Source organism: Heteronotia binoei, chromosome 2 (assembly GCF_032191835.1).
Source record: "Heteronotia binoei isolate CCM8104 ecotype False Entrance Well chromosome 2, APGP_CSIRO_Hbin_v1, whole genome shotgun sequence".
Lineage (NCBI taxonomy): Eukaryota > Metazoa > Chordata > Lepidosauria > Squamata > Gekkonidae > Heteronotia > Heteronotia binoei.
The window spans coordinates 12,666,478-12,691,988 of NC_083224.1; the positions used below are offsets into that span (position 1 = coordinate 12,666,478).

At 46.9% G+C, this 25,511-nt stretch overlaps 1 protein-coding gene across 1 annotated transcript in view; it reads left to right on the forward strand.

Annotated features, from left to right (window-relative positions):
* RTEL1 (regulator of telomere elongation helicase 1) overlaps window positions 1-25,511 on the forward strand; it is a 258,104-nt gene that overhangs the window by 44,719 nt on the left and 187,874 nt on the right. The window contains exons 11-14 of the mRNA XM_060230590.1: window positions 2,791-2,829; window positions 4,812-4,890; window positions 8,069-8,166; window positions 18,110-18,165. Coding sequence (XP_060086573.1) covers window positions 2,791-2,829; window positions 4,812-4,890; window positions 8,069-8,166; window positions 18,110-18,165 — 272 coding nt within the window. The remainder of the gene's footprint in view (window positions 1-2,790; window positions 2,830-4,811; window positions 4,891-8,068; window positions 8,167-18,109; window positions 18,166-25,511) is intronic.

Genomic DNA, 25,511 nt, shown 5'->3' on the forward strand with positions numbered 1-25,511 from the left:
AAGAACCTAAGAGAAGCCATGTTGGATCAGGCCAATGGCCCATCCACTCCAACTCTTTGTGTCACAGAGTTCCATCTATACTTTGTGGCTAATAGCCACTGATGGTCCTCTGTTCCATATAAGAACATAGGAGGCACCATGCTGGATCAGGCCAATGGCCCATCAAGTCCAACACTCTGTGTCACATAAGAACCTAAGAGAAGCCATGTTGGATCAGGCTAATGGCCCACCCAGTCCAAGACTCTGTGTCACACATAAGAACCTAAGAGAAACCTTGTTAGATCAGGCCAATGGCCCACCCAGTCCAACACTCTGTGTCACATAAGAACCTAAGAGAAGCCATGTTGGATCAGGCCAATGGCCCATCCACTCCAACTCTTTGTGTCACAGAATGGGTCAGCTCAGGGAAAATGGCCCCAGAGCAAGCTAATTTATGCAGTCGCTCACAAATTTAATGCCAGTAACTCATAAAGTTGAATTTTTGCTCGCATTGTAGCTTACAGGGAACATTGCTGCCCTCCAAGATTCTTATGTGGATAAGCATATGAATCATATCAGAAGTAGCTAGCAGGTTATGTTCACTTTGAAGGGTACGTGAGCGCACACTTATTCACTTACTTTCAACGTCACCCCAGAGTCGGAAACGACTGGTGCTTGCACAGGGGTCCTTTCCTTTCCTTTCCTTTCCTTTCCTTTCCTTTCCTTTCCTTTCCTTTCCTTTCCTTCCTTTCCTTTCCTTTCCTTTCCTTTCCTTTCCTTTCCTTTCCCTTTCCTTTCCCTTTCCTTTCCTTTCCTTTCCTTTCCTTTCCTTCCTTTCCTTTCCTTTCCTTTCCTTTCCTTTCCTTTCCTTTCCTTTCCTTTCCTTTCCTTTCCTTTCCTTTCCTTTCCTTTCCTTTCCTTCCTTTCCTTTCCTTTCCTTTCCTTTCCTTTCCTTTCCTTTCCTTTCCTTTCCTTTCCTCCTTCCTTTCCCTTCCCCTTCCCTTCCCCTTCCCCTTCCCCTTCCCTTCCCCTTCCCCTTCCCCTTCCCTTCCCCTTCCCCTTCCCCTTCCCTTCCCCTTCCCCTTCCCCTTCCCCTTCCCTTTCCCTTTCCCTTTCCCTTTCCCTTTCCCTTTCCCTTTCCCTTTCCCCTTCCCCTTCCCTTCCCCTTCCCCTTCCCTTCCCCTTTCCCTTTCCCTTTCCCTTTCCCTTTCCCTTTCCCTTTCCCTTTCCCTTTCCCTTTCCCTTTCCCTTTCCCCTTCCCCTTCCCCTTCCCCTTCCCCTTCCCCTTCCCCTTCCCCTTCCCCTTCCCCTTCCCCTTCCCCTTTCCCTTCCCCTTTCCCTTTCCCTTTCCCTTTCCCTTTCCCTTCCCCCTTCCCTTCCCCTTCCCCTTCCCCTTCCCCTTTCCCTTTCCCTTTCCCTTTCCCTTTCCCTTTCCCTTTCCCTTTCCCTTTCCCTTCCCCCTTCCCTTCCCCTTCCCTTTCCTTTCTTCCCCTTCCCTTTCCCCTTCCCTTTCCCCTTCCCTTTCCCCTTCCCTTCCCCTTCCCCTTCCCTTCCCCTTCCCCTTCCCCTTCCCCTTCCCTTCCCCTTCCCTTCATTGCAAATGACAAGATTCCCTCCGACCGGGTTATAGGTATATGCGTGTGGATTAGCAATCCGAAGAGCTGCTGGTGGAACAGTTGAAGCCCAGTTGAAAGTGAAAGATGTGAAGGCTGCAGGCTCTTGAGTCTTTGGAGGGAGTCTCTTACAGGAATGTCGGGGGGGGGGGGAGGAGCTTGCGGGAGTTGCAGATAGCAACAGATTGATTGATTTATTTAATTCATAGAATCCTAGAGTTGGAAGGGACCTCCAGGGTCATCTAGTCCAACCCCCTGCACAAGGCAGGAAACTCACAAAGACCTCCCCCCAAATTCACAGGATCCTCATTGCTGTCGGATGGCCATCTTGCCTCTGTTGAAAAACCTCCAAGGAAGGAGGCTCAGTTCTCTATTATACCCTATGGGAAGAGTTGTAAGGGACCTCCAGGGTCATCTAGTCCAACCCCCTGCACAATGCAGGAAACTCACAAAGACCTCCCCCCAAATTCACAGGATCCTCATTGCTGTCGGATGGCCATCTTGCCTCTGTTGAAAAACCTCCAAGGAAGGAGGCTCAGTTCTCTATTATACCCTATGGGAAGAGTTGTAAGGGACCTCCAGGGTCATCTAGTCCAACCCCCTGCACAATGCAGGAAACCCACGAATACCCCAAATTCACGGGATCTGCATTGCTGTTGGATGGCCATCTAGCCTGTGCTTAAAAACCTCCAAGGAAGGAGAGCCCACCACCTCCCAAGGAGGAAGCCTGTTCCACTGAGGAACCGCTCTAATGGTCAGGAAGTTTTTCCTAATGTTGAGCCAGAAACTTTTAAAATGTAATTTCAACCCATTGGTTCTGGTCCTACCTTCTGGGGCCACAGAAAACAATTCCACACCATCCTCTATAATTAGCCCTTCAAGGGCTTGAAGATGGTGATCTTATCACCCCTCAGCCAGAAGGAAGGAGGTTCAATTCTCCATTATACCCTATGGGAGTCATAGAATTCTAGAGCTGGAAGGGACCTCCCGGGTCATCTAGTCCAACCCCCCCTGCACAATGCAGGAAACTGACAAACACCTCCCCCTAAATTCACAGGATTTTCATTGCTGTCAGAGGGCCATCCAGCCTCCCCCTAAATTCACATGCTGGGGAAAGGGAGGGGAGAGGCATTGGTGATGCTTCTTAGGAGCCTGCTTGGGAACCAGGAAATGTGAATTGAGTTTCTCTCTCCAACAGGGCTGAACATGACGCTTGAAGACATAGCGAAGATAAAGAGTAAGTTGCACGATCAGGTTAATTCCTTCTTTGCAAAGACGTATGTTGAAGTGCCTTGAAGTTGCCTTCGGTATAGCCGAGGGGGATCGTGTAGAAGGTTGATGAGTTTCTCAATTGTAGAGATGCTCCAGAAACTTGTACCTTACATGCAGCAGCAAATCAAACAATTGTCAATATGGACTGCACTTGGAAGTTCTGAATAATAATAATCATAATAATAAATAATAATAATAATATTTGATTTACAGCCTGCCCTCCCCACCGTAGCAGGCTCAGGGCGGCTCACAGCATAAAAACTTCAGCAATAAAACAATACATATAATCATATATACATATTATAAAGCATACATTGAAATCATATGTTACAAATCAAACATTTTTGTTCAGTTGCACAATCGAGTCTGACTTCTTTCGTTACGGGAGCCCTAGCACCGGAGCTCCTGTCTCGTCGCCATTTTGATCTGAATCTTCCGGTATAAGATTGTAAGGTAGTTGAGAGCTCTGTGATTGACCCATGGTCGCCTACTTTTGCCTTTGACTGTGTGTGGGGAGCACCAAAGGAGGCTTGCAGATGGAGCATACATTTACAGATATGTGGCGTGTGGGTGTGCGTCTGTGCACAGAACAAGCTTGTAGAAGTAGATTCCTAAGCTTAAGTGAGACATCCCTCACAGACAAGAAGACCCAGTTAATTTTTTGGGGACTTGTTGAATACAGAAGGATGTTTATGCACCCTGCGCTGGGGAACTGCTGGTAATTTGCATATTTTAATTGCCTCTAATTAATGTCATTTGCATATCGTCTTCATGTTCCCGACACATGCCAAACCGCTGACGCAGTCCTTCTTAATCAGTATTTTTATTCTGAAGACGTCATCCACAAACACGAAAATCTCATATCAGTCTCGGGGAGGGAGGGAATCTTCACACAACAAGTTATAAAAATGAGAAGCATGATGAGGTGCGGTCTCATTTGGAATACTGTGTGCAGTTCTGGTCACCGCGCCTCAAAAAGGATATTATAGCATTGGGGAAAGTCCAGAAAAGGGCAACTAGAATGATTAAAGGGTTGGAACACTTTCCCTATGAAGAAAGGTTAAAACGCTTGGGGCTCTTTAGCTTTGAGAAACGTCGACTGCAGGGTGACATGAGAGAGGTTTACAAGATTATGCATGGGATGGAGAAAGTAGAGAAAGAAGTACTTTTCTCCCTTTCTCACAATACAAGAACTCGTGGGCATTCAATGAAATTGCTGATCAGTCAGGTTAGAATGGATAAAAGAAAGTATTTCTTCACCCAAAGGGTAATTAACATGTGGAATTCACTGCCACAGGAGGTGGTGGCGGCTAAAAGCATAGCCAGCTTCAAGAGGGGATTGGATAAAAATGTGGAGCAGAGGTCCATCAGTGGCTATTAGCCGCATTGTGTGTATATATGTGTGTATATATATAAAAAATTTTTGGCCTCTGTGTGATGCAGAGTGTTGGACTGGATGGGCCACTGGCCTGATCCAACATGGCTTCTCTTACGTTCTTATGATGAAAGTGGGCTTTGCTTGACATGGTTCCTTCTATCTGCTCCTTTTTTGCTGTTAATGCGTTTCTAGCTGCTGTAGGCGAGCGAGATACTGAACTTAAAGTTTAGTATCCTCAGCTACAACAGCTGTAAAGTCAGCCCCCCCCCAAAAAAAAGATGGCTTTCTCAGGTTGCTGACCAGCCTCTCAGATGAGCAAAGATTGTCTGCATGCTTCCCAACTCATTGCTGTTGCTTTGCCCGTCCAAAGTGCTTGGTGGTGTGAGACGCTTGAACTGTGTGAATGTGGGCAGTCTTCCCCTGTCTTTCTATGCTTCAGAAATTCATAGGTGCAGCCTAGAGGCTTTCTTTCAAGGGAGGAGCAGGAGAGGGAGAATTGCCCTTTCAGGCATGGTCATATTTCTGGCAACACTAAGCCCCTCCTCCCTTTTCTTTTGTTTGCCCCAAAGAGATTCTTCTTCAGCTGGAAGATGCTATCGATGCCGTGGAACTTCCACCAAGTGGGAAAGGGGTCACTAAAGACGGAGGGTACGTTCTGTGGTCGTTCTCCTTATTTCTGCACTTGTGGGTTCATGAAACGGTGTTGGTTTTAGATGGCAGCCATGTTGATTAGAACGGAAGAGGAACACTCAGGGGCATTTCTAAGCCTTTCTCCTCTGCTCTAACCTAGCGGGTTACAATGTGCATTGTACCTCTGCCTCCTGACTTCTTTCTCTGCAGCACTTCAGACTGGGAGACAAGGGCGGAGGGAGCTCCATCCCGACTCGTATCTGAAAAAGGAAGCTTTTGCTCTCATAAGCTCATATCCCCAAAATCTTGTTGACCTCAAAGGACTGCGATCTGGCTGCGCTGGGGTTTTGTATGAAGATAGATTCGGGTGGGTCGCTGTGTTGGTCTGAAGGAACAGAATGAAGTTGGATTCCGGGGGGCACCTTTAAGACCAACTGAGTTTAATTCTGGGTATAAGCTTTCATGTGCCTGCACGCTTGATCTGATAGCTGAAGAAGTGTGCCTGCAACACAAGATTATACCAGGGGTGGCCAAATTTGCTTAATCCGGCCACAGTGGCTGCAGGGAAAAGTCTGATTTGGGGTTGATGCCGTAGCAGTGCGATTCTTCCTCGATCTCCTTTTGTCCTCAAGACCAGCTATGCGTGCGTTCTCAAAGGAAGAGACAGCCTGGTGGATGGTGTGCCTCCATGCTTTGCGATCTGAGGCTAGGTCAGACCACTGGTGATGGTTGATGGTACAGGTGCCAAGGGATTTCTTCAAGGAGTCCTTGTACCTCTTCTTTGGTGCCCCTCTGTTTCGATGGTCGGTGGAAAGTTCGCCATACAGGGCAATCTTGGGAAGGCGGTGGTTTTCCATCCTGGAGATATGCCCTGCCCAGCACAGCTGCGTCTTCAACAGCAGTGCCTCGATGCATATATATATATATATGCTTTTTATAACACGACCATGCTAGAAGGAGACTGTCTAAAAAATAAAAGCTGGGAATAACAGTCTGCATAAGACCAGCATAGGGAAAGATTTTTTAGGGAATTATTTTTTTGACACCAGTGGAAGAAGGAAACACAGATGCATCATTTTGTCTCTTTGCCTTGACTCCAAGGTTAGTAAATACAGCTCCTACAAGAGCTATGAAACTAAGGCCCGCCTCGGTGGGGAGGGCAGGGCATAAATCGAATTAAACACAAACATAACGGAGAACCCTGCATTGCTTTGTTAATTCTGCCCCCCTTCCAGTGACTCCCTTAGCTCTTGTGTTCTCTTTTCCCACTCCAGGTCTTCAGGCGACCTCTGTGGTGGAGGATAAGAGCTTGCAAGCCTGCCTATTTCCCCCTCCTTCCTCATTCCACACACAGTGAAAATAGTCACCTAGCTATGGGTCAGCACTCACAGGCTGTCTGAGGTCCCAATGGTTAGCCTGCTTACCTGAGAATAAGCCTGCATTAAGTTCCTCCTTGACCTCCAGGAGCCACACAAGATATGTAAAAGAGCCCTGCAGGAACTCATTTGAATATTAGGTCACATCCCCTGACACCACCATTCTTTCACACAGGTCTTTTTGCACAGAAAAAGCCCTGCAGGAACTCATTTGCATATTAGGACACACACCCCGTAGAGTCACAGAGTTGGAAGGAGCCATACAGGCCATCTCGACTACCCCCCCTGCTCAATACAGGATCAGCATAGAGCAGGGGTGGAATCCTAGCAGGAGCTCTTTTGCATATTAGGCCACACCTCCCTGATGCAGCCAGTGCTCCAAGAGTTTACAAGGCTCTTTTTTGTTAGCTCTCGGAGGATGGGCTACCTCAGGGGGGTGTGGCCTAATATGCAAAGAAGTTCCTGCCAGAATTCCACCCCTTTTGTAGAGCATCCCTGACAAGTGTTTGTCTAGCCGCTGCTTCAAGACTGCCAGTGTGGCGGGGGGGAGCTTTCCACCTTCCTCAAGTAGCTGATTCCGCTGTTGAAGAAGTCTTCCTGTAAAAAAGCTTTCCCTCATATCCAGCCAGTACCTTCCCGCCCTTAGTAGAAACCGATTGTTTTGCGGGTCCTCTCCTCTGCTGCCAACAGGAATTCCTTAGAGACCAACAAGATTTTTGGGGCATCAGCCTTTTGAGAGTCAAAGCTCCCATTGTCGGATTACTTGTGTGGAGCTAGGTTTAGACTGAGCCTTAGTCCCGACTGCTAGGGTTTTTTTTTTACACAATCCTGCGTCGAGACTGGTTCAGAATAGGTGTGTGAAGGTCATAACCCCGTTTCCATGTACAGGGAAATGCAGGTACGTTAGCGAGTGATGAGAGTAAGTAGGGGTGGAATTCTTTGCATATTAGGCCACACACCAATCCTCCAAGAGGTTACAAGGCGCTTTTTTGTAAGCTCTTGGAGGATTGGCTACATTAGGGGTGTGTGGCCTAATATCAGGGGTGGAATTCTAGCAGGAGCTCCTTTGCATATTAGGCCACCCCCCCCCCCCCCCCCGATATAGCCAATCCTCCCAAGAGCTTCCAAGGTGCTTCTTTGTCAGCTCTTGGAGGATTGGCTACATCAGGGGTGTGTGGCCTAATATGCAAAGGAGCTCCTGCTCGAATTCCACCCCCGAGAATAAGACTTTATCTTATATAGGCGTTCTGCAAGCCAGGGAGCTAATACCGGGGCTTCTTTTACTAATGCTTGTTTGTTTCCTTTGAAAAAAAAAAGAGAGAGAGATAAGGATACGTTTAATAGAAATGGTCATTTGATTTAGGCTAATTTCCTTACGGCAAAACTTTTTTTTTTTTTGCTTTCAATAGGCATGTAAAAGAGAAAGATTAGAAGTTCTGTGTTAATGAATAAATTAGCTTCTTGTAAGCATCTTTGAGAAGGGAGAACATTTCAAAGGACAGCATTACCTTTTCATTTTGGAACAGATGTCTTCCCGGTGAAAAACATCCGAAAAGGAAATCACTTCTTTGCTTTTATCAGGCATTTTATAATTAAATATATCCGTTGGCATTCCATTTGGGGCCAAATCCTTTGTGTTTTTTCCTATGTTCTTCTCGCACACTTGTAATAGAAATCCATTTTTTTAAAAAAAGATAGCGAATGAGATAGTTGGGCCTTTTTATTAAAAGTCTCGGAGGCAGGAAGATAATGACCAGGCGGGATGATGCTGTTACAGATTTCTTCTTGCCTTACTTGTGTGTTTCTTCCTAAATTCACAGGTACATATTTGACTTGTTTGCAAAGGCTCAGATCACATTCCAAACACAGAATTCTCTCCTTGAAGCTCTGGAACAAATTCTTCAATACTTAGCAGGCTGTAAGTGTACTTAATTTTCTTTCTTTCCAGTTTAGCATTTAGTACTTTATATTTGTTACCTGCTTTTATATTGTCTTTAAACTTCTTTGTATGGTTTTAATGTTGGAAGTTGCTGCGAGGCCTTTGGAGTGAGAGGGGACTAAAAAAATTGAATAAATAAAAATTAAGAGGGAAGGGGCGGGGAGGAAGAGTGAAAAAGAGAATGATAATGGTTAAGTTATATGGGAGAACCAGGTTTGATTCTCCACTTGCAGCTGCTGGAATGGTCTTGGGTCAGCCATAGCTCTCGTAGGAGTTGTCCTTGAAAAGGCAGCTGCTGTGAGAGCCCTCTCAGCCCCACCCACCTCACAGGGTGTCTGTTGTGGGGGAGGAAGGGAAAGGAGATTGTGAGCCGCTCTGAGACTCTTTGGAGTGGAGGGCGGGATATAAATCCAATATCTTCATCTACCTCACAGGGTGTCTGTTGTGGGGGAAGAAGGGAAAGGAGATTGTGAGCCGCTCTGAGACTCTTCGGAGTGGAGGGCGAGATATAAATCCAATATCTTCATCTACCTCACAGGGTGTCTGTTGTGGGGGAGGAAGGGAAAGGAGATTGTGAGCCGCTCTGAGACTCATCGGAGTGGAGGGCGGGATATAAATCCAATATCTTCATCTACCTCACAGGGTGTCTGTTGTGGGGGAGGAAGGGAAAGGAGATTGTGAGCCGCTCTGAGACTCTTCGGAGTGGAGGGCGGGATATAAATCCAGTATCTTCATCTACTTCACAGGGTGTCTGTTGTGGGAGAGGAAGGGAAAGGAGATTGTGAGCTGCTCTGAGACTCTTTGGAGTGGAGGGCGGGATATAAATCCAATATCTTCATCTACCTCACAGGGTGTCTGTTGTGGGGGAGGAAGGGAAAGGAGATTGTGAGCCGCTCTGAGACTCTTCGGAGTGGAGGGCGAGATATAAATCCAGTATCTTCATCTACTTCACAGGGTGTCTGTTGTGGGGGAGGAAGGGAAAGGAGATTGTGAGCCGCTCTGAGACTCTTCGGAGTGGAGGGCGGGATATAAATCCAGTATCTTCATCTACTTCACAGGGTGTCTGTTGTGGGGGAGGAAGTGAAAGGAGATTGTGAGCTGCTGTGAGACTCTTTGGAGTGGAGGGCGGGATATAAATCCAATATCTTCATCTACCTCACAGGGTGTCTGTTGTGGGGGAGGAAGGGAAAGGAGATTGTGAGCCGCTCTGAGACTCTTCGGAGTGGAGGGCGGGATATAAATCCAGTATCTTCATCTACTTCACAGGGTGTCTGTTGTGGGGGAGGAAGGGAAAGGAGATTGTGAGCTGCTCTGAGAGTCTTTGGAGTGGAGGGCGGGATATAAATCCAATATCTTCATCTACCTCACAGGGTGTCTGTTGTGGGGGAGGAAGGGAAAGGAGATTGTGAGCCGCTCTGAGACTCTTCGGAGTGGAGGGCGAGATATAAATCCAGTATCTTCATCTACTTCACAGGGTGTCTGTTGTGGGGGAGGAAGGGAAAGGAGATTGTGAGCCGCTCTGAGACTCTTCGGAGTGGAGGGCGGGATATAAATCCAGTATCTTCATCTACTTCACAGGGTGTCTGTTGTGGGGGAGGAAGTGAAAGGAGATTGTGAGCTGCTCTGAGACTCTTTGGAGTGGAGGGCGGGATATAAATCCAATATCTTCATCTACCTCACAGGGTGTCTGTTGTGGGGGATGAAGGTAAAGGAGATTGTGAGCCGCTCTGAGACTCTTGGGAGTGGAGGGCAGGATATAAATCCAATATCTTCTTCTACCTCACAGGGTGTCTGTTGTGGGGGAGGAAGGTAAAGGACATTGTGAGCCACTCTGAGACTCTTCGGAGTGGAGGGCGGGATATAAATCCAATTTCTTCTAAAGCATATACTTGAAGTAGATTCTGAGGATTTAATCTAGGACCTTCTGCATGCCAAGCAGTTGCTCTACCACTGAGTCACAGTGCCTCCCTGAACGTTGCATAATGGTTGCTGGCTTTACACATTATACATTTGCAGTCCTTGGGTCCAGGATTCTGCTTAGTATAAAGCTATGCCCAAGGTCCTGAGGAGCACCCACACAACAAAAGCGTTTTCCGTGTAGTTTTGCTGCCATTTTTATCCTGCCGCTTCTCCAGAGAGATCAGAGCACGATACCATCTTCAAGTACTTGAAGGGCTGTCGTGTAGAGAATGGTGTGGAATTGTTTTCTGTGGCCCCAGAAGGTAGGACCAGAACCAATGGGTTTAAATTAAATCAAAAGAGTTTCCGGCTCAACATTAGGAAGAACTTCCTGACCGTTAGAGCAGTTCCTCAGTGGAACAGGCTTCCTCGGGAGGTGGTGGGCTCTCCTTCCTTGGAGGTTTTTCAACAGAGACTAGATGGCCATCTGATAGCAATGAGGATCCTGTGATGCGGTGGCTAAAAAGGCAAATGCAATTTTGGGCTGTATCAACAGAAGTATAGTGTCCAGATGACATGAAGTGATGGTATTGCTTTACTCTGCCCTGGTAAGACCTCACCTGGAGTCTTGTGTTCAGTTTTGGGCACCACATTTTAAGAAGGATCTAGACAAGCTGGAACGGGTCCAGAGGAGGGCGACGAAGATGGTGAGGGGTCTGGTGGAGACCAAGTCCTATGAGGAAAGGTTGAAGGAGCTGGGGATGTTTAGCCTGGAGGAGAGGCAGCTGAGAGGTGACATGATCACCGTCTTCAAGTACCTGAAGGGCTGTCATATTGAGGATGGTGCAGAATTGTTTTCTGTGGCCCCGGAAGGTAGGACCAGAACCAGTGGGTTGAAATTAAATCAGAAGAGTTTCCGGCTCAACATTAGGAAAAACCTCCTGACCGTTAGAGCGGTTCCTCAGTGGAACAGGCTCCCTCGGGAGGTGGTGGGCTCTCCTTCCTTGGAGGTTTTTCAACAGAGGCTAGATGGCCATCTGACAGCAATGAGGATCCTCTGAATTCAGGGGGAGGTATTTGTGAGTTTAGAGCGGTTCCTCAGTGGAACAGGCTCCCTCGGAAGGTGGTGGGCTCTCCTTCCTTGGAGGTTTTTCAACAGAGGCTAGATAGCCATCTGACAGCAATGAAGATCCTCTGAATTCAGGGGGAGGTATTTGTGAGTTTAGAGCGGTTCCTCAGTGGAACAGGCTCCCTCGGGAGGTGGTGGGCTCTCCTTCCTTGGAGGTTTTAAAACAGAGGCTAGATGGCCATCTGACAGCAATGAAGATCCTGTGAATTTAGGGGGAGGTATTTGTGAGTTTAGAGCGGTTCCTCAGTGGAACAGGCTTCCTCGGGAGGTGGTGGGCTCTCCTTCCTTGGAGGTTTTTCAACAGAGGCTAGATGGCTATCTGACAGAAATGAGGATCCCCTGAATTTAGGGGGAGGTCTTTGTGAGTTTCCTGCATTGTGCAGGGGGTTGGACTAGATGACCTTTGAAGTCCCTTCCAACTCTATAATTCTATGATACCTGGGTACCCCCACCTACCCCATCTTCATGTCAGCTCTGCAGAACTACGTTAGGCTGAGAAAGAATGTCTGACCTGGTGTCATCCAGCAAGCTTTATGTCAAAATCTTACCAGTTATACCACAGCAGCTGCTGCAGCACTACAAGTAGTCAGAACGCTTGCCTTAACCCCATAAGAACTTAGAAAACTTAAGCAATAATTAGTCATCTCTCTGAAGTTCACATTTCCACTCACGGCTTTTTTGGAGCAGGAACACAGTTCTGACCAGCTTGGTATCAGGGGGTGTGACCTAATATGCAAATGCGTTCCTGCTGGGCTTTTTCTACAAAAAAGGCCCTGCGTGAAACAATGGTGATGTCAGGGGGTGTGGCCTAATATGCAAATAAGATCATGCTGGTCTTTTTCTACAAAAAAGGCCTTGCGTGAAACAATGGTGATGTCAGGAGGTGTGGCCTAATATGCAAATAAGATCATGCTGGGCTTTTTCTACAAAAAAGGCCCTGCGTGAAACAATGGTGATGTTAGGGGGTGTGGCCTAATATGCAAATGCGTTCCTGCTGGGCTTTTTCTACAAAAAAGGCCTTGCGTGAAACAATGGTGATGTCAGGGGGTGTGGCCTAATATGCAAATAAGATCATGCTGGTCTTTTTCTACAAAAAAGGCCTTGCGTGAAACAATGGTGATGTCAGGAGGTGTGGCCTAATATGCAAATAAGATCATGCTGGGCTTTTTCTACAAAAAAGGCCCTGCGTGAAACAATGGTGATGCCAGGGGGTGTGGCCTAATATGCAAATGCGTTCCTGCTGGGCTTTTTCTACAAAAAAGGCCTTGCGAGAAACAATGGTGATGTCAGGGGGTGTGGCCTAATATGCAAATGCGTTCCTGCTGGGCTTTTTCTACAAAAAAGGCCTTGCGTGAAACAATGGTGATGTCAGGGGGTGTGGCCTAATATGCAAATGCGTTCCTGCTGGGCTTTTTCTACAAAAAAGGCCTTGCGTGAAACAATGGTGATGTCAGGGGGTGTGGCCTAATATGCAAATGCGTTCCTGCTGGGCTTTTCTACAAAAAAGGCCCTGCGTGAAACAATGGTGATGTCAGGGGGTGTGGCCTAATATGCAAATGCGTTCCTGCTGGGCTTTTTCTACAAAAAAGGCCTTGCGTGAAACAATGGTGATGTCAGGGGGTGTGGCCTAATATGCAAATGCGTTCCTGCTGGGCTTTTTCTACAAAAAAGGCCTTGTGTGAAACAATGGTGATGTCAGGGGGTGTGGCCTAATATGCAAATGCGTTCCTGCTGGGCTTTTCTACAAAAAAGGCCCTGCGTGAAACAATGGTGATGTCAGGGGGTGTGGCCTAATATGCAAATAAGATCATGCTGGTCTTTTTCTATTTAAAAAAAAAAAAGAAGCCCCTGGCTCTGCTGGAAATTTTGCTGATGAGTTTTCCCCTTTCTTCTTTACCACCGCAAGGCTCTGGAGCGGCAGCCGATAAATCTCCTAAACAAATTAGTAATAGTAAGTAGTAGGGGAGCTCCAGAAACATAATGTGCAGGGAAGTTGGAATTCCACAGCTGTAGGGGGAAATCATTGAAAAAACATTAGCCGCACATCAGAAGACTTTGAAAATACCCCTGCCTCCTTCGTCCTGCCCTTTGCAGCCTGCTTCTGCGGAAACGGAAGTTAAAGCATTTTAAGGTGTTAGGAATCCAGTTGAAATGAAATCAGCGAGGCCTTTGCTGTTCCCCAGTGCGGGTGGGAAACGGCTGCCTCTGTCTAATGGCATGACGGATGGTTTCTCTTAATTATGCAGCATCTGCCTTTTTAAAGCTCCTGCTTGACCCACATCGAGCAGGTGCAAAACTGCATGTCTTTTAATTTCAGATGCCGTAGACACTCCTAAAAGGAGCGAATGCAGGCAGGCTGCGTTGGTGATGAGTCCATAAAATTGTTTTGCAATTCCCTTTGGGATATAACATTTCCAGAAACTTTTGTTGCTATGGGTGTGTGGGGGGGTGTCATTTCTTTTCTTTTTTTTTGAGTTGGGGCAAGTTTGGGAAGAAATGGAAATATATGCAAGAAGATGATGATACTGGATTTATATCCCGCCCTCCACTCGGAAGAGTCACAGAGCAGCTCACAATCTCCTTTACCTCCCCCCCCCCCCCACAACAGACACCCTGTGAGGTAGATGAAGATACTGGATTTATATCCTGCACTCCACTCCGAAGAGTCTCAGAGCAGCTCACAATCTCCTTTACCTTTCCCCCCAACAACAGACACCCTGTGAGGTAGATGAAGATATTGGATTTATATCCCGCCCTCCACTCCAGAGAGTCTCAGAGTGGCTCACAACCTCCTTTCCCTTCCTCCCCCACAACAGACACCCTGTGAGGTAGATGAAGATATTGGATTTATATCCCGCCCTCCACTCCAAAGAGTCTCAGAGCGGCTCACAATCTCCTTTCCCTTCCCCCCTCCCACAACAGACACCCTGTGAGGTAGATGAAGATATTGGATTTATATCCCGCCCTCCACTCCGAAGAGTCTCAGAGCGGCTCACAATCTCCTTTACCTTCTCCTCCACCCACAACAGATACCCTGTGAGGTAGATGAAGATATTGGATTTATATCCTGCCCTCCACTCCAGAGAGTCTCAGAGCGGCTCACAATCTCCTTTACCTTCCCCTCCCCCCACAACAGACACCCTGTGAGGTAGATGAAGATATTGGATTTATATCCCGCCCTCCACTCCGAAGAGTCTCAGAGAGGCTCACAATCTCCTTTACCTTCTCCTCCCCCCACAACAGACACCCTGTGAGGTAGATGAAGATATTGGATTTATATCCCGCCCTCCACTCCGAAGAGTCTCAGAGCGGCTCACAATCTCCTTTCCCTTCCTCCCCCACAACAGACACCCTGTGAGGTAGATGAAGACATTGGATTTATATCCTGCCCTCCTCTCCAAAGAGTCTCAGAGCGGCTCACAATCTCCTTTATCTTCTCCCCCCACAACAGACACCCTGTGAGGTGGGTGGGGCTGAGAGAGCTCTTACAGCAGCTGCCCTTTCAGGGACAACCTCTGCCAGAGCTATGGCTGACCCAAGGCCATTCCAGCAGGTGCAAGTGGAGGAGTGGGGAATCAAACCCGGTTCTCCCAGATAAGAGTCCGCACACTTCACCACTACACCAAACTGGCTCTCTTTACGTGCAAACGTTTACATAAAGTAAGCATAGTTAAAAGAACGAAGTAGGAGCCCAGGAGCGTCCTTAAGACCAACAACATTTTATTCAGAATGTCAGCTTTTGTGTGCATGCATAATTTATCAGACAATGGAATGGGGTACAGTGAGCAGAGCCTTGCCCCATTCCGCAGGGCCTGCAAGACTACCCTCTTTCAGTTGGCTTTTTCTTAATGTGGAACCTATTGTACCGTCGTCACACAAAATTGTAAGATGGGTAACATCGAGACTGTAGCACCAAACTAATTTGTTGGTTTTGAATGTAATGGTTTTAATCGGATGGTTTTAATGTAATAATATATAAAAGTGAACTGTCATATGTGATTTGTTATGTAACCAGCATGCTTTTATTATTGCATTATTGTAATGTTATTATTTTAATGTTATGCTATGTGAGCCGCCCTGAGTCTTCTTCAGCGAGGAGGGTGGGATACAAATTAAATATTATTATTATTATTATAGCTGGTAGGCAGTGGTTAAGAATGCAAAGTGGTACATAGTTAGAGTACAATGGCAAAGCATTGAAATGAGCAAATTGAAAGAACATTTGGTCTGGGTAGCATTTGCATGGGAAACCGATAAAACAGTAAGACGTCAGAATGGGAGGCAATAAAGGTTTGTCGATTGCTCTATTGGGTTAAAATGAGGACCTGTCTTCCTCGGAAGCCTTCCTGTCCACCTAACTTACTTTTAAACATGTAACATACATTATAAATATAATTCTAGGTTGTCGTTAGGAAAAAAAGAATACAGGGTGCAGGGAGGTTTAGGTTTATCCGAACTTTGGGAAGGGGGGAGATAAAAAGGCAGCACTGAAGCTTAAGCTGAACTATATGGTTCTCTTTCGCGTAAAGTCTGGCCCATGTTGGAACAACGGGGTTTTTTTGTAGAAGGAACTCCTTTATATATTAGGCCACACACCCTTGGTGTAGCCAATCTTCCTGGAGCTTTCAGCAGGCCCTGTAGTAAAAGCCCTGTAAGCTCCAGGATTGGCTACATCAGAGAGGCGTGGCCCAGGGGTGGAATTCTAGCAGAAGTGCCTTTGCATATTAGGCCACACACCCCTGATGTAGCCAATCCTCCTGGAGCTTACAGTAGGCCCTGTAAGAAGACCTCTGTAAGCTCTTGGAAGATTGGCTGCAACAGGTGTGTGTGGCCCAGGGGTGGAATTCTAGCAGAAGTGCCTTTGCATAGAAGGCCACACCCCCCTGATGTAGCCAATCCTGGAGCTTTCAGCAGGCCCTGTGCTAAGAGCCCTGTAAGCTGGAGGATTGGCTACATCAGAGAGGTGTGGCCCACAGGTGGAATTCTAGCAGAAGCGCCTTTGCATAGTAGGCCACACCACGCTGATGTAGCCAATCCTCTTGGAGCTTTCAGCAGGCCCTGTAGTAAGAGCTCTGTAAGCTGGAGGATTGGCTACATCAGGAACATGTGGCCTAATAGGCAAAGGAGTTCCTGCTACAAAAAAAGACCTGTGGAGCAACAATCACACTCTGGATTTACATAAATTCCTGTCCTGATTGGAATTTTTTAGTTCTTTTTTTTTAGGATGGAGTGTGATGTAAGGGCACTCAGCACAGTAAACATCCACATACTCTGTTTGGTTACTAACATGTACATATAGAGAGACGTATTGCCCTGACCTAGAGATTCTAGGCTAGTCTAATCTCATCAGATCTCAGAAGTTAAGCAAGGTTGGCCCTGGCTAGTATTTGGATGAGGCAGAGGTAGGCTGCAGCAAACCACCTTTGAAGATCTCTTGCCTTGAAAAGCCCTATGGCAGGTGTGTCAAATGTGCAGCCCGAGGGCTGGATCAGGCCCACAGAGGGCTCCTATCAGGCCCGTGAGCATCTCACTGTCATCTGCTTCCTTCTCTCTCTCTCTCTCTCTCTCTCTCTCACTCTTGCTTCCTTCTACATCATAGCTTGCTTTGCCAGGCTTGCTCAATCACACAGGAGCTACAGAGGAAAGCCTCTGTTTTCTCAAGTCACAGTGCCCAGCCATTTCATGTTCTCCCCTGGGTCTTAGGCTGAAAGCATTGACCATGAGATTTCTGTCATGAATGTCAATAAATCACTTTCACAAGAAAGAGCAAAAAAGTACTGGCAGATGATTCAACAAGAAATTTCTAAGATCTTGGGATATGAATTTAAGAAAGTAGCAGAAACATTTCTGTTGGGATTACAAATGGAAACATTTCCAAAAGAAGTTAGAACTTTGATTTGATACTTGCTTTCAGCGGCTAGGACATTGTATGCGCAGTTATGGAAGCAAGAAAAAATACCAGAAAAAATGGGATTGGATTACAAAAGTAATAACATGGAGTGAGATGGACAACTAACAAGAATCTTAAGCGACTATGATTCGGAAGTTTATAGAAAGGAGTGGAAAAAGTTTAGAGGTTATGTAGAAAAACAATGGAAAATAAAAGGACATTGGACAATTTTTTAATAATGATTAAGTATTAGAAAAAAGAAGAACATGAATCTAGGCTTATATGGTTCATATGGTTTAAGGGTACCTTTAAGTGTTAACATTTTAAGTTTATAACATCGGCGTGAGTCAAGTAACGGGGGGAGGGGGATTTAGAAAATGGCATATGGGAAAGATAAAAAAAAGTTATTAATGGATAATGTTACCATATGTTATTAATAAAAAAATTTAAAATAAGTAATGGGGGGAGGGGAGGGTAGAAAGTAACATATGGGATAGATAAAGGAAGTTATTAATGATGCAAGAAATATAATTTGTTACCATACGTTACCAAATAAAATTGTTTTAACCATGAATGTCAATAAATCACAAGTAGGTTTGCAACTTAGAGACACCTGAACAGCCTACTCACGATTGCTACAGCACAGACATTGTTTCCAGATTGTGATGCAACAATTCAAAACAAGAGGTGTCGGTTATCAGAAACTGTTAAATAAACAAAACGTTGCAGGAGCGCTCATCTTTTAAGCAAGTTTTGTTTTAGGGGTTTTTTAAAAAAATCTTTAACTGTGTTTGCGTCCTTTATCTCTGCTGCCTGGCATTACGCTGTATAACGCACATGGCCGAGCCCAACGAGGTCTCATTTATGTCAGACCTGGCCCTCATAAGAAATGAGTTCGACACCTCTGCTCTGTGGGGTTGCCATATATTGGGTGTGACTTGGCTGCAGTTTCCACCACATTGACGTACTTTAAAGAGTTCTTCGTTTTTTCCCCTCTCCCCTAGGTTCTGGGGTATTTACCAACACTGCTGGATTACAGAAATTTGCAGACATAATCCAGGTAAATCTCAGTTCACTTTCCTGCTGTATATTTGACAGTGACTGAAGGGGGCCATTGAGAGGTTACATACTCTCTGTGTTAAAATCCACAGTTGAAGCGTTATGGGGGTACTGAGAGATCTCCATGATAGATGATGACATGATAGTCCTTTGTCTGTACACCCCTGCTGTAGCCAATCCTCCAGGAGCTTACAGTAGGCCCTGTACTAAGAGCCCTGAAAGCTCCTTTGCATATTAGGCCACACCTCCCTGCTGTAGCCAATCCTCCAGGAGCTTACAGTAGGCCCTGTACTAAGAGCCCTGAAAGCTCCTTTGCATATTAGGCCACACCTCCCTTCTGTAGCCAATCCTCCTGGAACTTACAGAAGGCCCTGTAAGAAGAGCCCTGAAAGCTCCTTTGCATATTAGGCCACACCTCCCTTCTGTAGCCAATCCTCCTGGAACTTACAGAAGGCCCTGTAAGAAGAGCCTTGAAAGCTCCTTTGCATATTAGGCCACACACCCCTGCTGAAGCCAATCCTCCTGGAGCTTACAGTGGGCCCTGCACTAAGAGCCCTGAAAACTCCTTTGCATATTAGGCCACACCTCCCTGCTGTAGCCAGTCCTCTTGGAGCTTACAGTAGGCCCTGCACTAAGAGCCCTGTAAGCTCTTGGGAGGATTGGCATGATAGAGGTGACATGATAGAGGTTTACAAGATTATGCAAGGGATGGAGGAAGTAGAGAAAGAAGTCCTTTTCTCCCTTTCTCACGATACAAGAACTCGTGGGCATTCGATGAAATTGCTGAGCAGTCGGGTTAGAACTGGTAAAAGGAAGCCCTTCTTCACCCAAAGGGTGATTAACATGTGGAATTCACTGCCACAGGAGGTGGCGGTGGCTACAAGCATAGCCAGCTTCAAGAGGGGGTTAGATAAAAATATGGAGCAGAGGTCCATCAGTGGCTATTAGCCACAGTGTGTATATATCTCTTTCTCTCGGCTTGACTTCGCGAAGATTTAAGAAGGGTGCAGTAGTCCACGTCTGCTGCAGGCTCGCTGGTGGCTGACAAGACCAATGCGGGACAGGCAGATCCGGCCACAGTGGCTGCAGGGAAAAGTCTGATTTGGGGTTGGTGCTGTAGCAGTGCGATTCTTCCTCAATCTCCTTTTGTCCTCAAGACCAGCTATGCGTGCGTTCTCACAGGAAGAGACAGCCTGGTGGATGGTGTGCCTCCATGCTTTGCGATCTGAGGCTAGGTCAGACCACTGGGGATGGTTGAAACATCCAACATGGCTTCTCTTATGTTCTTATGATTTATGTAAGCAAGGGGTGCAGTCAGGGAAATGGGGAGGTCAAAATCCTTTCGGTTTGCAATCCCATATTCATCATGCCTAGAGACAGGGCTTTTTTTGTAGCAAGAGCTCCTTTGCATATTAGACCACACCCCCAGTGATGTAGCCAATCCTCCCAAGAGCTTATAGGGCTCTTAGTACCGTACAGGGCCTACTGTAAGCTCCTGGAGGATTGGCTGCATCAGGGGGCGTGGCCTAATATGCAAAGGCGCTTCTGCTAGAATTCCACCCCTGGGCCACACCTCTCTGATGTAGCCAATCCTCCTGGAGCTTACAGGGCTCTTAGTACAGGGCCTACTGTAAGCTCCTGGAGGATTGGCTACATCAGGGGGCGTGGCCTAATATGCAAAGGCGCTCCTGCTACAAAAAAAAAAAGCCCTGCCTTGGAGACAGTTAATGTGGACTGATGCCCATGGTTTGGATGTTGCAGGGAAGCAGTGCCCCACCCCCCACCCCCAGATATCTTTACAGCAACAGGGTGCTACTGTGCACATTTTGGAATTTCTCTCTTTCCTAAGCCTCTCCTGCTGTGGTGTTAAGAGAAAGATTGCCGCAAAGATGGTGTGATACCCTGGTGCATGGAAAAGTCCAGATCTTCCATGGACTCTTCCTCATCAATACCATTTTACCTGAGCTTGTTCCGCATGGTTGCCATTCCCCGCATGCTACTGGGGGAATCTTTTCTTTTTTTTTTAAACTAGCAAATGCCATATTGTTAAAACTAGGGCTTTTTTTGGTAGCAGGAACTCCTTTGCCTATTAGGCCACACCTCCCTGATGTAGCCAATCCTCCAAGAGCTTGCAGGGCCTACTGTAAGCTTCAAGAGGATTGGCTACATCAGGAAGGCATGGCCTAATAGGCAAAGGAGTTCCTGCTACAAAAAAAAGCCCTGGTTAAAACAATCTGTCTTGTAGTTCCTCTGAATTCCCAGCTTTTATTTTAAAAAAGTAAGCCTGGGCTCCTTTCATTGGCTTTCAAGGGAGACTACAGACTTCCTGTTTTAAACAAAAACTCTGGGCTGAGACTTTGTTCTAGAAGGTAGATTGTTATAGCACTATGCTTATGTCAATTGTTGCTTTAAGGAACCCTGAAAATCCCTTCCATTGCACAGGGTGGGAGGGATGATAACCAGAGAAGACTGATGCATGGGAAATTGTGGGGAAACCACCTTATGGAAGCCCTGTTGCCACTGTGCTGAATCAGCAGCTGTGGCGGTGATGGGGAAACCACACAAGCCTGTGATAGGAAACACCTGGGTCTTAAGACGTCATAGGCTGTGTTTGCCCATGACTGGTTTTTGAAGCGTGTGTGTTAAGTTGATGTAATACTAAAGGAAGAATTTCTGCCTGACTGTCAGCAGTTCAGGCTACTTTCCGTGGACATGCATATTTCATACCTTTGGTATGAACTTTTAAATGACAGAAGAAGATGATATTGCATTTATATCCCTCCCTCCACTCTGAACAGTCTCAGAGCGGCTCAGAACATAAGAACATAAGAGAAGCCATGTTAGATCAGGCCAAAGGCCCATCCAGTCCAACATTCTGTGTCACACAGTGGCCAAATATATATATATACACACACACACACACACACACACACACTGTGGCTAATAGCCACTGATGGACCTCTGCTCCATATTTTTATCTAACCCCCTCTTGAAGGTGGCCATGCTTGTGGCCGCCACCACCTCCTGTGGCAGTGAATTCCACATGTTAATCACCCTTTGGGTGAAGAAGAACTTCCTTTTATCCGTTTTAACCTGTCTGCTCAGCAATTTCATCGAATGCCCACGAGTTCTTGTATTGTGAGAAAGGGAGAAAAGTACTTCTTTCTCTACTTTCTCCCATGCATTATCTTGTAAACCTCTATCATGTCACCCCTCAGTCGACGTTTCTCCAAGCTAAAGAGCCCTAAGCGTTTCAACCTTTCTTCATAGGGAAGGTGTTCCAGCCCTTTAATCATTCTAGTTGCCCTTCTCTGCACTTTCTCCAATGCTATAATATCCTTTTTGAGGTGCGGCGACCAGAACTGCACACAGTACTCCAAATGAGACCGCACCATCGATTTATACAGGGGCATTATGATACTGGCTGATTTGTTTTCAATTCCCTTCCTAATAATTCCCAGCATGGCGTTGGCCTTTTTTATTGCAAACGCACACTGTCTTGACATTTTCAGTGAATTATCTACCACGACCCCAAGCTCTCTCTCATGGTCAGTCTCTGCCAGTTCACACCCCAGAGCATCTGAACTTCATATCTTGCAGCTCTCAAGCGTCTGGTGTCTTACGTTAAGTGAGTTTGGGCACGCGTGCTCTGGTTGATGCCAGACAGGCGACCTTGTTTCAGGGAACAGCCAGTAGATGGCAGCCTTACTGCTGCAGTTGGTTCATGAAGGTTAGTGTGGGTTTTTCTGTGTTATTAAAAAAAGCATTGGCGGCTGAATGCATCTCAAGCAGCTGTGCTAGAAGAGGAAGCGAAATGTTCATCCATTGCCATATTGCAGCACCTATTAAAAAAAATTAAAAAGTAGAAAAGGGAGGGGGGCAACCCTTAAAATCCAGCACCTACTTTTTTTTTAGAAAAAGAGGATGGGAAAGAGAATCTTTTCCCCCCTCTTCCAAAAATACTAGGGCTCGTGGACAGTAGATTTAGGACAGACAAAAGGAAATACTTTTAACACAGGAAGTGATTAAAGTGTGGGGTTCGCTGCCAGAAGACGTAACGATGGCTACAGGTGTGTGTAGTTAACTTTAAAAGGGTGTTAGATAGATCAGGCAGGAGAGGCAGGTCTCATTCAGTCGCTAAAATCCAGGTTGTAGGCTCCTGCTGTTTGAATTTATGGGGAACTTATGGGGAAGAAAGAGAGGAGATTTAACCCTTTAACCTTCATTTGGCCTCTCCCAACTAGTCTAGCTTCCTGCCTCGTTAAAAAGGTCAAGGTGGTTCCGACTCCGGGGTGACGTCGCATCATGACATTTTCATGGCAGACCTTTTGTTACAAGGTAGTTTGCCATTGCCTTCTCCAGTCGTCTACACTTTCCCCCAGCAAGCTCGGTACTCATTTGACTGACCTCGAAAGGAGGGAAGGCTTATTTATTTATATATTACATTAAGCTTATATCCCGCCCTCTCCGTAAGCGGACTCAGGGCGGCTCACAACATTACATTACTACCATTAAAACCAATGAAACATATAAAACATAATTGCGTATTAAATTATTTAAATTATTTAAAACCACTTCATGGTGCTGTCAACCTGGAGCCGGCTACCTGAACCCAGCTTCTGCCGGGATTGAACTTAGGTTGTGAGCAGAGAGCTTGGACTGCAGCACCGCAGCTTTACCACTCTGCGCCACGGGCTCTTTACTGCCTCGTTGCTAGCATTCTAAATAAGAAAGCCAGTGCCCTTTAAAAATGTTGGGGAGGAGGAGGAGGAGGAGGAGGAGGAGAAGGAGAAGGAGAAGAAGAAGAAGAAGAAGAAGAAGAAGAAGAAGAAGAAGAAGAAGAAGAAGAAGATGATGATGATGATGATGATGATGATGATGATGATGATGATGATGATGATGATATTGGATTTATACCCCGCCCTCCACTCCGAAGAGTCTCAGAGCGGCTCACAATCTCCTTTCCCTTCCTCCCCCACAACAGACACCCTGTGTGGTAGATGAAGATATTGGATTTATATCCCGCCCTCCACTCCGAAGAGTCTCAGAGCGGCTCACAATCTCCTTTCCCTCCCCCCCCCCACCAGAACACGCACCCTGTGAGGTAGATGAAGATATTGGATTTATATCCCGCCCTCCACTCCGAAGAGTCTCAGAGCGACCCACAATCTCCTTTCCCTTCCTCCCCCACAACAGACACCCTGTGAGGTGGGTGGGGCTGGAGAGGGCTCTCACAGCAGCTGCCCTTTCAAGGACAACTTCTGCCAGAGCTATGGCTGACCCATGGCCATTCCAGCAGGTGCAAGTGGAGGAGTGGGGAATCCAATGCGGTTCTCCCAGATAAGAGTCCGCACACTTCACCACTACACCAAACTGGACGGTGGCTCAGTGGTAGAGCATCAGCTTGGTAAGCAGGAGGTCCCAGGTTCAATCCCCGGCATCTCCAACTAAAAAGAGTCCAGGCAAGTAGGTGTGAAAAGCCTCAGTTTGAAACCCTGGAGAGCCGCTGCCAGTCTGAGTAGACAATACTGACTTGGATGGACCGAGAGTCTGATTCACCGTTTCCAGCCCTGATCTGGATAGTCCAGGCAAGCCCAATCTTGTCAGATCTCTGAAGCTAAGCAGGACTGACCCTGGCAAGTAATTGGATGGGAGACCTCCTAGAAATACCAGGGCCAGGGCACAGAGGCAAGCAATAAGAAATCACCTCTTTGAAATATCCAAGCCCTTACTAGGCATTGGCAGAAATCAAGCATGACTTCCAGGAGTGCGTCCGCACACAAATACTCACCCCCAAAAAAACCCTATTCCAGGGGTGGCCGACAATAGCTCTCCAGATATTTTTCTGCCTACAACGCCCATCAGCCCCAGCCAGCATGACCAATGGCTGGGGCTGATGGGAGTTGTAGGCAAAAAAACATCTGGAGAGCTACCATTGGCCACCCCTGCAGGGCCTATTCTGTTTCCCTTTTAAAGTGATTATAAGAAAGCATGGAGCCTGATTCCAAATGGTGAAACCAAAGGGAGATTGAAAAAGTACCCTACGTCCCACAGGCAAATTATGACTGCCCTTACGGATGGAATAGTTTATTTCCTGAGTTGACTTGTAGTAGCCCTTTCTAGCAAAGGAAGCAAAATAAAGGCCAAACGGCAAGAAGTTTTTGGTACGTTGTGGTGCGGAATCCATCGAAAGCCGTTGATGCATCGTTCTTTTGGGATGCCCTTTTGAGATTTTATGTAGTTCTTCAAATATACCACTAAGAGGCATTGGCTCTCCAGTCTGTGATCTGGAGACACACCATAGGAAATGGTGTCTGGCTAAGAATTGCATTTCAGCAGATTGCGCCGCTTATCCAGGCAGTGTTCTATTTAGGGCTTGTAGGACAGTACAGGGTTCTGTCAAAAGTGTCGTTAGTTCTAGTGCAGAATCACAAGAAGAATGCTGGTTGTTGCAGCCTGTTCCTGGAGGGGGAGGCGCGGGGGGGGGGGGGCTTGAAAGCATCAGTGTGAGACCCGTGTGGGTAAAGTTAGCTGTGGGAGCAAAGACTAGCAGGAGAGGGAGGGGCAGAGTTTGGAGCTGGGCTTGTGAGATCACTGCATGATTAAAGCTCAGTTGCTGCTTTTGCCACCCTCTCTGTATCTTTTTAGTGGAACAGGCTTCCTCCTTGGGAGGTGGTGGGCTCTCCTTCCTTGGAGGTTTTTCAACAGAGGCTAGATGGCCATCTGACAGCAATGAGGATCCTGTGAATTTAGGGGGAGGGTTTTGTGAGTTTCTTGCTTTGGGCAGGGGGTTGGACTAGATGACCCTGGAGGTCCCTTCCAACTCTAGGATTCTGTGATTCTGTCTAAGCAAAAGGGGCTGTGGCTTAGCAGTGGAGCACTTCTTGGCATGTAGAAGGTCCCAAGCTTCAAGCTTCCGGCATCTCCAGGTTGTAGACTTCCTCCTCAGACCTGCAGAGCTGCTGCCACTCTGAACAGACAACACAGACTTTGTCCTGGTTCCGTATAAGGCAGGGGTGGCCAAACTGTGGCTCAGGAGCCACATGTGGCTCTTTCACACCTGCTGTGTGGCTCTCAAAGCCCCCACCACTCCGTTGACTGGCTTGGAGGAGGCATTTGACTCTTTAAATCACTTCTCCAAGCCAAGCCAGCCAGCAGCTTGGAGAATGCATTTAAAGTTGCTTTTTTCTACCTCTACCTCCCTCCCCAATCTATTTATCTTCCTCCCTCCCTCTGTCACTTCCTTCCTTCCTTCCTCCCTCCCTCTGTCCCTTCCTTCCTTCCTCCCTCTGTCCCTTACTTCCTTCCTCCCCTCCTTCCTTCCTTCCTCCCTCCCTCCCTCTGTTC